At 38.5% G+C, this 14,772-nt stretch overlaps 2 protein-coding genes across 2 annotated transcripts in view; one reads left to right on the plus strand and one right to left on the minus strand.

The window, feature by feature from the left end:
- Positions 1-7,651, plus strand: part of hspb12 (heat shock protein, alpha-crystallin-related, b12) — a 30,905-nt gene extending 23,254 nt beyond the window's left edge. Inside the window, exon 2 of the mRNA XM_028045734.1 lies at positions 7,271-7,651. Within this exon, the coding sequence (XP_027901535.1) occupies positions 7,271-7,462 (192 nt within the window). The 3' untranslated portion in view covers positions 7,463-7,651. The remainder of the gene's footprint in view (positions 1-7,270) is intronic.
- Positions 7,652-10,603: 2,952 nt separating this feature from the next.
- LOC114162003 (chloride channel protein 2-like) overlaps positions 10,604-14,772 on the minus strand; it is a 78,578-nt gene continuing 74,409 nt past the window's right edge. Inside the window, exon 24 of the mRNA XM_028045746.1 lies at positions 10,604-13,637. Within this exon, the coding sequence (XP_027901547.1) occupies positions 13,449-13,637 (189 nt within the window). The 3' untranslated portion in view covers positions 10,604-13,448. The remainder of the gene's footprint in view (positions 13,638-14,772) is intronic.

Below are 14,772 nucleotides of genomic sequence, written 5' to 3' on the forward strand. Positions count from 1 at the left end.
GACATGATCCCTAGTAAGACTTTATGGCATCATCAGACAGCTGAAACAGGAAATAAGGTTAAAACTGCTGATTCTTTAGGCATATTTCACTTTTCAAAGGACATTGTGACTCTCTTGGGAGCTTACAATACAATTTTGTCGAAATGAAGTGTTTTTATAAGAGATGACCATGTCTGAGTTAACTTGAGACTGGCTGATTTTCGCACAGAGGAGGAGCTATATTCTGAAATATTCTGCAACTAAAAGGCAAATTTAAAAAACAAAACAAAACAAAAAACTTATGGTTTTCTAACAAGTTAAAGGGAGTGGGAAAATCCATACTTGTCACAGACATATTTGAAATTCAGAAATTTAATTGTTTTCTGTGGAAAGTAACATGAAATACAGACACATTGCTGTGTTGCAGAAGAGAAAACTGGTTAAAGCAAATGATATAACGAAGAAACCATCCGTGCGAAAATTTTTCATCTGAAAACAAACAAACAAACAAAAAAAACAACATCCGGCATGAGAAGAAAAGCAAGGTCCAGGCATACAAAAACAACACATGAAATGATATGTTTTTCAGGTTTGGTTTTTCAATGAATATCAGGTCACGAGTTTCACGTTAGTTTTGTATATACATATATTTATATGTAAACAGTATAATGTTATAGTTTGGCCTCATAACCAAAATCTGAGCTTAGTTATATTCCCACAACCACAAACATCACCCTTACTAAGCTACTTGAGGAGCTATTTTAAATTTCTACTTCTGATGGATTAACCTTAATTTTTGGTATGTCCCTCCAAACCCTGTTGTCCCTAAAGTTGGGGCAAAATATTAGTTTTTGGGGGGTTTTTTTTACCTCTTCTCATAAATTATTGTAACAATGTCAGTCTTTTCCAAACATATCATAGTGAAAATCAAACCACAACAAGAACAATAAAGACAGCAATATGTTTGAAAACAAGAATTTTGCAATTTTAAGGTGAATAGTGATTAGATCTCAAATCTTGTATCATATAATAATCCTGAATGCTTAACACTTTTATATCAAGCACTAATGTGGATAAAGAAACTATTTTCCTTCACTGTGAGAGCATAGTGCATACCTGCAGCATGTTAAAAAAACATGAAACCATAAAATCTTCAACATTTAGTCAAAATAAGAGTTAACAGAGTGCTCTGCTGTAAGGTTTAACAGTTGTTTGCATCACAAAAAAGAGCTGATATGAAGCACCTTTCAGAAAAATCCTATTTTTGGTATAAAATCTCATCTAGTCAAGGTTGTGAAGCAAAGCGGAGCGGCATCTGATCCCCCCGGCTCAGGCGGCCCTGATCGGATCCGATATACACCGCAGACTGAAAAATCTGATTCTGAGCCTCGGGTCTGAGTGGCTGCCATTCAGGCGGTGCTCTAAAGATATGCAGTAATATCTGGGCCAAGACTTAAGTAAATCCCAGAATCTGAAGTTTTATTGTTGAACTTGAGGAAACATGTGGTCTTTTTAGTTGAAGATACAGAGATGAGAGAGCAAAATAAGGCTTCTTCTTTTCAAGTTTTATAGTTGTTTCATTTCAATCACTATATAAAAAACTCCCTCTACAGTCATGAAGCATTTTTCTCAATTATACCAGACTCTCTTCAAAATAAGACAATTTATAAATTAGAAATGACTACCTAGAGCAAAAGCATCTGGAGGGCGAAGTGGTTTAAAACTAATGTCAAACATGAAGAAACGTTTGAAACAAACAATTTAGTGACAAATATTATTGAGTAGGAAATAAAAGTTTAGTTATTACCACATTATGGTACTACTGAAAACGTCCTTATCAGGCTGGCCCAATGTGAAAAAGCAATTGCCCCGAAACATTATTTTTCAGAAAGTGATAAAACTTTCCTTTGCTGAACTCTGTGAGTCTAAATTTCTCCATGCAGATTTCTACATTTCCTGAACGTTTTGCAGCTGCAAACACATTGACGCAGGTTGATTTAACAATGACTCAGTCATGCTCAGGAAACCTAAATGGACCTATGATGGTGTTCTCTGTGTACTTCTTGCCTCATTAACACCATCATTTTATCTCCTCTGAGTTCAGCCATGGTGCACCGACTGACTGTCCACCATCTGGAGCGAGGCAGCTCTGGACTCTGAAGACCAAAATATGTCATTGGGGGCTGAAAAAATTCCCAGAGGAGGTACTGGGTCCCCAGTGAGGGAGTTGAGGATGAAGTCCTCTACTGCCCAGTTGAGAGAGGCTGGAGAAAACAGTTGAGTCTACTTTCTCCCACTTTGTCTCTTTTCTATTGTCTTTCCATCCTGAATAGTAGCATCTTGTACAGGGTCAAGGTTTTAGGCTTTTCAAGGACTTATTAATGTATGCTGTTTCACAAAGGCAGATGCATTTGTTCCACTGGTGGGGGAACACAATGGAGCTGTCAGTGCTTCATGTTACCTGCAGAATTACTGCTGACACAAAGTTCTCTGAGCATGAGGCAAAGGCTGGACTGTACAAGCACAAATTATTAAAGGTATTCATCTATGTGACAGTCCTGAATGTCATAGTGATTTTAGGACAATTTGTAAATGTCATAGAAAACATGAAGGTTAACAGAGGGGTAGAAAAAGTCTACATACCCCTGTTAATATAATGCAACAGTTTTGTGATGACACTATGTTAAACATATTTAAAATCTTTTCAACTTTTCAGGTAAAAATATCCTATAAATAAAAGTGGTTGCAGATTCTTTACAATTTTGCTTAAACCACTTTTTGATTCTGCTCCAGCATTCATCCCTCTTGACTTCACACCTGTCATCAGCTATAGTAAATCTGATTAACGTGAAGGAAAGCTCAGCCTCAGGAGGATTCTCTTGACATTTGCTGATTTGTGTCCTTTAGCTAAAGCTTTTTTTTACAGAGAGGCTGAAATGGAGTTCATTGTAGTTATGAATCAGGAGAAAATAAATCCACAGTCACTGTGGCACAGCAAAGATCAATATTTGAAAAACAAACAAACAAACAAACAAACAAAAAAAAAACAGTGCAACAGTAACATTTCTACAACTGAACATTCCCCCATTATTGATAAAAAAGACAAAGGAATCCAGTCCTGGAAGCTGTCAAGACTCCGACAGCAGCAGCACTGAAGTACTGATTGTGTTCTGCCTGTGACAACAGTGTCTTGGCTTCTTCTTGATCTAATAAATGTCCTCCAATGTGTCATGAACTGATAAAACTAAAGTTTAAGTCTTTAGCAACAATTCAAAAAGGTCTGTTTGCTTTACAAAAGGTGTTTGTTTGTCCTGTGACGGACTAACGACTCGTCTAGGGAGTATATGCCAACACCTGCACCTTCAGGTGTCGGCTAGGAAACTCAGGATGAAGAAGAACTTTATTTTTTAGAATTGCAACAAGTCTACACTTATATCCAGAGCAGTGAACGAGAGAAAAGCCTCACAGCCTGAATGATTTGGAGAAGTTTTGCAGAGTAGACAGACATTGGCAGGTCAAGATGATTCCTACCAAACAAGACTTAACAATGACTTTGAATCCAAAGGTACTCCATCAAAGTATCAAGGCAGCGCACAATTTTCCAACCAGTTTCTGAAAGTATTTTTATTTTTTAAATATTGTTTTCTCCTATCGTGCAAGATTTACATCACATTAAATGCAGATAAAGTGTGGAAATGATTTATCATTGCTATGTGGATAAGTACAAAACCAGACCAACATTCTATATCCATTCAAAGTTAGTCTTCTACACAGAAAATTGAATTCAAAAATAGCGAGCACAGATTGTTATTTTGGCTCACAGAGTGCCTCCTCAAGTATCCTCTGCTTTAGATTCGCAAACCTTTCAATTTGTTTGCAGAATAGAAAGTAAATGAGTCAGATATGTTTGACATTGCATGCAAGGTCGGTCATATGGACGCCCTAACCTCTCAACGGCTTTTCTATTTCTGACTACATGCCAGAAACGTCTCCAGCAGCTCTGATGGGCGTTATCTCTGGATGTGGGTATTTGTGTGTGAGAATAGGACGCGGTCTCCGCTCATTATCAGTTTATCCGTTGCACTCTTGGCCCAAGTGCTTGGACAAATTACCATTTAGGGCTAAAGCCAGAATGCGTTGCAGAGTAGCCAACACTGTGTCCCATGATGCAGCAGGGCTCTATAAAACCCTACAACAAAGACTCCAGGATGGTTAGTATGAGGTCAGGAGCTGCTGGCAGACTCGGTCAGTGTTTAATGAGAACTCATATCTGACAGATTGGCTGCATCTGGGATAGACGTTGGTTCTCAGCAAGTTTTAAAGGCCACCGATATCTTCAGTCATGGCATCACTGACAACTTCCAGCCAAAGATCCTCTTCCTCGTATCACTCCTCATCACGTTATAGCACTTCCAGCTCATATCGATCAGATGGATCACCTAATGGATCCTCTGATTCCCTGGATGCTCTTTTTGAGCCTTTTATGCACTCAGCAAATTGCTCTAGTCTTTTCAGACTAGAGGAGGGCTCAGCGGGGCCCGACAGTCCGCCCAGCTTCAGCAGGTCATCCTTTGGAAATCCAGGTAAGAAAAACACTCATTTACCTAATGATGTGTCTATTTCTCACTAGTCCAGGACACAGTAACAAGAGTCAGGGGAAAAAAAGTTAAAAATGAGGTCCTCACCAAGAGGCTTTAAAGATCTAGTATTTCTTCTTTTTAGAAAGTTTTCTAGTTTGAAACTAGTTCTGCCTCAAATCCATAAAAAAGTGTCAGAGTAATCTATTGCTTTAAAAATGGATATTCCTTTGACATATTTCTTGTCATTTGTCGATAGGAATACAAATTTGTACAGAATATTAAACCATATCCAAAAGATTTTGAAGAACTGTATCTACTTCCTCTCCAGACTGTACAGAGTTTCTTTCTTGTTGAAAAGCCTTTAAAAACAAACACTGTGTATTAAAGCCTGGCTTTAATGCTTTGCAAAGATCAAATACGTATTAATTACTAAACATAGTAATTCATAGTCATAAACGTTTTTATTATTCATAAAAAGCACAGCTGGTCTTGTACATGAATGTGTTTTTCAGGCCTCAGGAAGCCCTGTTTTGTATCCACTCCTCCTGTAGGTGGCACTGTGACGAACTGGAAGGGAAATGGGGTGCGATGTCTCTGTGATTCCTACTGTATGGCAGCTGACCTCAGTCAGTTCGAGCCACACGACATCGTAGTGATGGCCTACAACCACCATGTCGTCATTCACGCACAGAAGGTGTGAATGTGTCTGTTTATTTTTCCCGTGAAAAGAAGTTATTGGAAATCTAAAAATGGTGGCTAACATATTTACTGTTGCCTTACTGAGTAACTATACTCAGGATGGCACGTGTTCCCTAAAATCTAGCTTAACCAGAAATATGAAGTGATCTCAAAGTGAACTCAGCAACTAAAATAATTTTCGAATGACACTTGAGTTTTCAGCGCTTGTCCACAAGCTTAAGTGGTCCACAAATATATTTGATATTCCAAGCATCCATTTTGCAACAAGTCATAACTAATGTCCAATTAATCAATTATTTTATTATTTAATTTTTAAATAAATTTTCATTAATCTTAGTTTTATGTTAAGTAGAAACACAACCATCCAGCAAATTTTACTCAGTAGCAAATTTTGACTCTGGATACAAACAGCAAGAGGTTTTGAAAAGTGAGCCCTATCCTGTTGTCGTATTTTTTTCTATTTTTCAGATTAATTTTCTACAATGGTTTGACTATGCTTGTTTTTTAATATATTGCACATTTAGCTATTGTTTATGTAAAAAGACAAAAAATATCATATAAAACCAGTTTTAAAAAAAATAAAACTTAGATTTCTGTTGCCTCAGAGTACTTCCAACTTGTTGATTTTGGACCATGTAGCAAAATGTTTGGACACCACTGGGCTAATAGACAAAACAAAGCAACTTTACAACATGTTTAGCCTTCCTAGTATCTGTTGAAAGTCTTGCTCTCTAAATGAACGCAGGACACATTCCATTATACTACAGAGAATAGTTTCCCTTTAAAGAGCCTCCTATATCTACTCTTCTTCACTCCAAATTAAAGAATGTTATCAGCAGCACCTTGTAGTGCTAGCCATGGTGAGCTTACTGATCAGTAATTATAATAAAAATCAGTAATTTAGTGTAATAAATAAAAGCCTGTTCGTTTTGCATCCCGCACACATACATATTCACAGTGTATTGTCTGTACATCGAGAGGGGTCGGACCCCCGTGCCCTCAGCACATACCCCCAGCTGACTGCATCAATTCAAACAGCTCCTATTTAGAAAGCTCATTTATTAGATTAAACTCTGGATGTGAAGCACAAGCTGTTAGAATGGGCTGAACATAAAAATGGAGAAATTGATATAATTATTTTTAGATACACAAAGTTATAAAAATATCAGGCACACTTCACTGAAAAAGAGGATGAATTTGACATGTGTGAAAGGAGTACAATTATTTATTAAATCAGGCCCTTGTGTGTATGAAGTAGTTCCTTATTACTTTGCGCTAAGTTCATAAAACCCAAAGTATACCCAGTTGTCTACTTTTCAAAACATTTCCAGCAGTTTGTAATCCCTCCTTGGATTTTACAGCTTTTGTCTCTCAAACTGGCAAACAGATCAGCAACATTAGCACAACATGGCGTGTAATGCAGAAAAGCTAAATGAAACAACTACTGCAGGAGTTTGGGCAGATAAATAAAATGCAAGCCTGTAACTTATGTGATTCCTCGTCTCTGCTGATGTTGGGAACGATGAAATTATAACGAGAATCTTTTGTAGACTTTACTTTTGTGGCCTTGTTGCTTTACTGTTTTCCACCAGATTCATTCACACCAGTGTTACTGTATATCTCTGAATTAAATTACATATTTAACTGGTCCAGATTGTTTTTTATTGGTTTTACAGATAATCATCAAAAGTCAGAAAAGTTCCTCATGTAGAACAAACTAAACAGTGACAGACAGTAGAAGTAAAAAGTTCCTCAATCTGACTTAGTTTGTTACCACTGATGACCGTGAAGACTCAAGTTGACCTTCTTAATCAGGCAGTGATGAAAATGTAATTTGCTGCTGTGCATAGAAAAGTGCTGAACATTTAAAAACTACATGCTTTACCTCTCACCTTGTTTTTTGTCTGTTTTCCGCTCTTGCTCCTCTCTTGACCAACTAGAGTTCATGTTTCTGGATCATGTTTTGTTTTCCTTTGCTTCTCTTTTTCTGATGCTCTATCTTCCTTCTTCAGGTTCTGGATGATGGGAGCATCAGTAACACCTTCACCCATAAATCCCTGTTCCCAGAGGACATGGATCCCCTGTCAGTCAGAGGGACCCTGAGTCCTGAAGGGACCCTGTGGGTGACCGTACGACGGACCACAGAGGCGAGTGGACCAGAGCCACTGGGAGGCCCTACCTACAGCAGCGAGGCTCACCTTTGACCTTTGTGTCCTCTCGATGACAAACGTAGCTTTCATTTAGATGAGTACTGATTCCAGTGAGTGGAGGTGATTTTAGTAGCACTGGCCTTTTTGTTCATTCTTGTCATTAAACATTATTACATACTTGATGTTACTGTCCACAATTGATTCTTGGGTTTCTTTTCAATTGAAATAAAACCTGAAAACACACCTTTTAGTCGCATTATTACAATATTAATTTGTGTTTATTTTGTCAAATTCTAATTCATAGAAGGGTTGTATTACTACTTATTATATTAAGATGCATGACACAGACCTTTTTCACTACCTCCCATCATTGAACACTGGATTATTATACTGTAAACTTGTAACAGCTTAGTTACATATCAATTCCTCACAGCAGCAAGAACTTTTATTTAACACTTACCTGAAGCAGACTTTGCCAGTGTGGACAGATGGTGTTACAAACAACTGCTTCAAACATCCTAAATCACATAAAGTGTCATTTACAGGATTCCTTCCTCTATGTCTAGAGATCTCTCACTTTCAGCTCAGTTACACAGTGGTCAGACCTGCTATAAACATCCCATCACTCACAGAGGGTTTTAGATTAAAGGTACAACAGAGACTTTAAAAACTGTGAAAATTATTACACTCATCGATGATAGACAGGCAAAACCTTTGGAGATGGTCCGGTTGCTCCCTGCTTCTACCCACCGAGGGACGGAGCAGCAGCCCGTCCGACAAATGAACACGTTTGGCTCATTAAGCTTTTAAAGCAACGCTCGGTAACCAACCTCCAGATGCTCTCCTCAAACAGCAAAACAACAGATTTTTATGTTTGTTTACATCTAGTGAATGTTCACATGGGCAGAAAACAGCCAGGCAGAGGGACTGGAAGAACATGTGCAGATGCTGTTTACTTATGTCCAAAATGGTCCAAGAAATATTCAGTGAAAGAGCTCAGTTTGGAGATTGTTAAATGAAATCTTTAGCTTTGCATGTTAATTTATTGATAACATGAGGTATATCCCTTCTTTCCATGTCTGATCTATGTACTGAAATATGTTAACTACATCAACATCAAGATTATCTAAACAAATCCACAACGAAGGAATATTTAGGTCAATGAAAACTGTGAGTTGATATTTTTCTAAATGTTCAGGGGAGTGAGAATCTCAGTGCAACTCTGTAGATGCCCTTCTGGATGATGTGTTTTTATCGAACGCAACCATTCTAGCCAATCATAGATGCATATAGATTTTTATAAAATGTATGTAGCCACTGCTCTACACTAGAAATTAAAATGGTCGTGTTGGCTGAATACTGAACAGGAACAACACATCAGCTGTTCATATGTGTAAAATAGTGCAATAGAGGACATTAGTAGTCAAGGACAATATGCTGTGTATGATCCACATACAGCCTTAGAGAATTATGTTAATATGGATGTTTTCATCTATTCTAGTCCCATTATTACTCTCGATTCCTGTTTTAGATATAAAGTACAAAGATTGAGATGGTATTATTACTACAGGTATTATTGTTCTGGGGCTCATTGGGAAGCAATATAGTGAGAACATATCTTCTCCCTTAAACATCTCTCAGGAGATACTCAGCAAACAAGACCTCTTGAACTTTGACCCTTTAGACATATCAGAGCTGTTGAGGTAGAACGCACAATAATATCTTTTTTTCCTGGATCACTATCATGAAGAGGGTTATTTAAGAACCTGGTTTGGACTTTCTAAAACAAACTTGAAGTTGATGGCTGCCTCATACGGAAACAAATCCTGTTTCTGATCTATTTGTTCCACAGGTGATATTTAGATAAGGGATATTAAATTAAGAAGAAAGGGATTTCTCTCACTGTTGGACTGATTTATTGCACTTGATTTTGTTAACAGTTAACAGGAATATAGCTCAACAAAACCTTGTCTGTGGGAAGGAACCATGGGGAACAAATCAATACAGCAAAACAAGCAGAATCTGAATATTCCTTTCAAACTAGCAGGTTTTCTTTTGTTCATACCAGCTATTTACTGATGTTATCTGTGATCTCTGCACGTAAGTTAGACAATCATGATTTTCATAACAGATTTTCAGGAGGATTATTGAAGTATTCCTGTGGTGGAACTCCCAAACTTGGGCACCATAGAGAAAAGAAAAGTTTAATCCTTTCTAGGATTATTTGACATCTTCATACTCTGGGGTCTAGCAACACTATTATTTTAGTTCTGATTTATTCTTTTTGTAGACTTTTTTTCATGGGCAATGATCATATTTCTGACTTCATCTCTGCCTGACTTTCTAAATATACAGCCACACAGATTTTTTCAAGAGGAGCAACAAGAGCAAATGAGGCAGATTAGCAGTGCTTACCAACAACTGAAGGTCTCAGCAGGACTTGTTACTGTGAAACATTGTTGCTACTGCCCTGAGATGGAGCATTTCATGACAGTCTTAAACTTGTCTTACTGCAACAATCTCCAGACAGAGGTTTCTTCAGAATTATTGCAAGACTGAAGGCTACTGAAAATCAATCTGTAAAAAATGTTTCACCTCCATCATGCTTTAAAGGTGGAAAAGTCTAGGTAATTTCCCAATCTGACTCTTGGAGGTCAGTACACAAAAATCCTTCATATAGAAACAAAGTGATGCACTAACACCTTTGTTGAGTAAGGCCACCCAGACCTAACTGTGATTTGACAGGGTAATTCCTGTCACTGATCACTGTGACAGGAATTACACTGAAAGAAAATAGAAAATCATCTATAGCCTTCAAATAAAAAAAGGTGCGTTTTAAACAGAAATTCTCTTGGTGTGTGAGCAGAATATGCAAAAATGTGTATAAATCAAGATGAAGATTGACTTCTTGATTATCTGATGCAGAACATCTTTCATTTTAGGGTTCAACTGCCGATAGTCGGGTGTAGAAAAAGAAAACCTTTGACATTTGGAGGTGTAAAATATTTATGACAAACTAAACAATCTAAAGGTTTGAGTAGTGCTGCGTTTGCACCACGGGGAATGAGAGAAAAAACAGGAGTCCAGGTGCGTTCCAGCTGTCGCTGGAGGGGGAATTAAAGATGACAGAGGACAGGAGCGCAGCTGCAGGATGACTGAGACTCTCAGACGGAAAACACACTCCAACACAAAGACTCGTTTGTTAAAATCATTTTTATTCATCATGATGTACAAAAAAACAATGTTTTAATTTTTGATGTGAAAATTAACTCTGGGATTTTACTCCCCTCTCTCTCGCTCTGGTTTGGACCTCATGGCTTGCTGTAATGCACAGTCCCGTAAGGAGTGGAGAAGATGGAAGGAAGCATGATAAAACTGCCTGTGTGCCTGGGGAGGCTCGGATGAGAGGAGCAGCTACGCCACACAGTCTTCCAGATAAGGTTTCCAAAAAGCCCAACTGAGACACCAAGAGTGCAGATTACAGTTGCAATGTGAATTTTAATTTCCAGAGGCTTCTGGATAAACCTGTCATCAATTAAAACAGGTCTAGAAAATGAGATGAACTACTGTTATTGCACAAATCAATTACCCACAAGCAGATCCATCAATAAAAAGAAAATGTACAACTTGTGATTAAGGCAGGTTGATAAAGAGCAAGCGACCTCTCTCTGCAGCAGATGAGATGAGATGTCTGCGGCGAGGTGAAAAGACCCGGCAGAACAATGAGAATCAATGAAAAGGCGCAAACAAATGAACAGAACCAAATGAGAGGAGAGCTTTCAGCTCCCCCTGGGGTGAGCAGACACCACAGTTGCCATGGCAGCGACTCCACACTACCGTGAAACACCATCAAGCCACTTACATATTTTGGAATGAGTGTGAGAAGTGTCTGGTCTACATGTCTATGAGGAGCGAAGCACTGTTTTATTCCCACTGATAAAAGAGAAGGAGGCACTTGTGGAATGAGCAAGTTCATTCCTTTAACTTCATTATTCTGGTTCTTCAGTTTGCCGTCAGACACACATCGCAAGCCATCACCCTGTTAGTGTATTTGCACTTCACGAATAAATCTTGACTGTAGAAATGTTTCAGACAGCATGTTAAATATACAAAAATAGCTCTTAAATCATTTTAAAAAACGACAAAAAGATAAATACAAAACTTGAATATTCTCCCCAGAAACAAAAAGAGAGACGTGTCAACAAGGGAGATTGGTTAAGACACAAAATCATGATTTCAGATTACAAGAATGATATTAAATATATTAATCTGTAAGTTTCTGAGCCCACAAAGACCCCAATACCTGGTTATAAATCAGGTAATGAATAAAGATTACTGGATAAGAGGGAGATGCAGCAGAATGGCAGAAAATACAGGCACAGGATGGCAAATCCAAGACATCATTCATCCGGTCAATAGACTGCGTTGCTTTTGGTGCGTTTTGATCATATAAAATAAATGCCACATGCTTTCTCTCATGCAAAGCCATGCTTTGTCGCTGCAGACACTTCCTATTATGCAGAACCAAACAAGAAAAGATGCTAAAATCTATTTAAAACCACTGAAGGCATTGGGAGGGTGGGAGTGTTTTTATAAGGCAACAGAATGGTGGCAAAAATCTTAGCCTGGTCCTAAAGCATGCGTTTAGGATGTTTAGGACAGGAGGGAGAAACTGGAAGAAATGTTTTTCCTCTTAACACAAGGAACTATGGAAGACATGAATTATTAACTGTAAGGTATTTAGTGTTATCTTTCATGTCAGGAATCAGAAAACACAGTGCTGTTACACAATCATGCTAACAATAGTCTAACAATAATGCAGCAGCTAAACTCTAGTTATTTTGTCCAACTGAACAAGTTAAATCACTCCCTCTTGGTTCGTTATAGATTTCGGTCAGTGGTTTTAAGCAGACAATTAATATTTTATAAGCATCTTGTACCATTATATAAGTGCGGTTTGTGTAGTGTCTCAGATGATATAATAACAGCTCACACAGCGATTAAATTCAGATTGATGAGCATCCAGAGCTGCTTTTTTTCTTCTAGAAACCATTTGATTCCTGTCCTTCCTCCTTCTGGTCCTCCTCATCTTCCCTAACCCGCTCAGAAACTCTGAGAGTCAGATTTAAATAAGCAGAGAACATCCACCATCAGAGTGCACTGCTGCAAAGTGTTTGTGTGCATTTCAGCCTCACGTCACTTGAGGCCAGAGCTACAGAATAAAGGGAGTGTACATTATGGTGCCAACAGGCCTGGCTGCACTCGGCCTAATCGCTAGGACTCGCAGTAGAGGGGTGAGCATGCACAGGAAAAGACATAAACAACTTCAGCATCTGTCCCTTTATCAGTTCAGTGCTTGGTAGTGGGACAAACTGATTCTTCCAGACCTCCTGATTTATCAAGACTGAACCTCGTCACAGAGGACAATAAAGACTGAAATTTGTTCTAAAGGCAGTAAAATAAAAATCCTATATGACAGAGTCTATGCTGCCCTTCTTTTCATGCACATATTTTTCTCCTTTCATACATTCACACTCCCAGTACACATAAACATTACAGTATTCTTCCTTTTTGAATTTCAGGACTCAAATGGAAGACTTGCTTGACATATTTTGCATCTTCAAACCTTGATTGCAACTCTAAACACAAGCAAAAAAATAAAATAAAATAAAATAAAATCTACAAAAAAATCCCTTTTTAAAAACTCAGTCCCAGCTTTGGAAGTGACAAACACGATACACTGTGGGACCCCAAAGGTACATGGAGAGCCCGACACTTCCTGTGGAGTGTCTGGCTGGGCCACTGCAAGGCTCCTGGAAGAAGCACTGGGTGAGTAAAGAAGCCGAGGAGGTGGTGTTGGAGGAGGTAGAGTGGCAGATGTGGAGAGAAGGGAGAATGGTGTAGGAGAACTTTCTATATTTAAATAATGATCTGTAGCCCTGAGGAGTTTGTAGCTTTGGAGATTAAAAGATCTCAATGCATCACCCACCTCCTCTTCCCCCACCTGCACCTCTTCTTCCTGTTTGTCCTCGGCTTTCCCTCACTGGGACTTCTCGTCGGACTCCGACGTGGGTTGCTCTTCTGGCAGCGACACATTCCTGTGACGGTCCCACAGCTTATGGAGCTCTGTTGCCTCCGTCTTCCTTGTCCCACTGTTCCTTAAGTTGGCCAGAGGCGGACGCACCTTCACGCCTTTTACTGTCACAGAGCCCTCGATGGCTTTGCGTAGCTAAAAGAATAAAGACAAGTTTAGAAAAGAAAGGAACAAAAAAAGACAGTTCAGAATAATTTTTTGGCTGATGTTCATCCTAAGTTGGAAAAGGAAACCAGAAATATACCCAGTCCAGTCCATCAGTTGGTTAAGTTCTACTGTTGGTTTCTTTGGGACACTTTTTTGTGTCAAGTTAAACTCTGATGTATTTTGATTTCACAAAAGGAATACTTTTCTTTCTTTTAAGTATGAGATATGTGAGACTATCTGTTTTGCACAAAGAATGAGTTTTAAATATCTTGCAAAAATATTCAATATAACATGACTTTATTATATTTGTGGAAGGTGAATAACAGTTTTTACATCTGGAATTCTTTGGCTATTTGGTTGAAATATTTTTCATCCACTCAATACAGACATTTTGGGTTAAGAACTATGCTTAGAGTAGAAAATTAGAATCCAGAAAAATTTTAATGCAAAATAATAATAATAAAATTAACAGTTTTGGAAAAATAAAATGAATGTCAAAGGACCCTACATGTGTTACAAAACTGGAACATGTGTCTCTGAAAACGTTCTGGCAGGAGGACCATGGATGCTTTGAAGAAAAATCTGATCTGTGTCTGACCAAGTGTCTGCATTTTTGGCATAAAGCTAAGCAAGCTGTCCCCAGTTGAACGCCACTTGGGCTGCAGGTGTCACCAGTCCTATTTTTGCTTTGTGAACAAAATCTCAAGATATCAGAAGGTTCAGCTCTGTGTGTGTGTGTGTGTGTGTGTGTGTGTTGTTTCAGCTGGGTTTCATCTTTCTTATAGTAGCTCATGTGGTTCAGTTGGCATCTCCAAGCCATGACTGTCAGCCTTCAGCAGAGCAGTTCAGCGGCCAAAAGTGAAGGACATGATATAAGATTCAGCTCTTTGAAGTCAGACAATATGGTTTTCAACCAGAAAAAGGCAGGCTGCCCTTTGCCTGCTGGGGCTATATTTACCTCCTTGCCTGAGAACAAGAATGAGCTGCATATTGCTGCTAGGGAAAACGTTGTGTGTGGGTTTCCCTCTAAAATCTTGTACCACTTATGATCAGATCTTGGGATTTGAGGAGGACAATGGAAATATGTACGGATTGATGCACTGTCCTGCATTTCTGAATGAAA

The sequence above is a fragment of the Xiphophorus couchianus genome, chromosome 18 (genome assembly GCF_001444195.1).
Source record: "Xiphophorus couchianus chromosome 18, X_couchianus-1.0, whole genome shotgun sequence".
Classification (NCBI taxonomy): domain Eukaryota; kingdom Metazoa; phylum Chordata; class Actinopteri; order Cyprinodontiformes; family Poeciliidae; genus Xiphophorus; species Xiphophorus couchianus.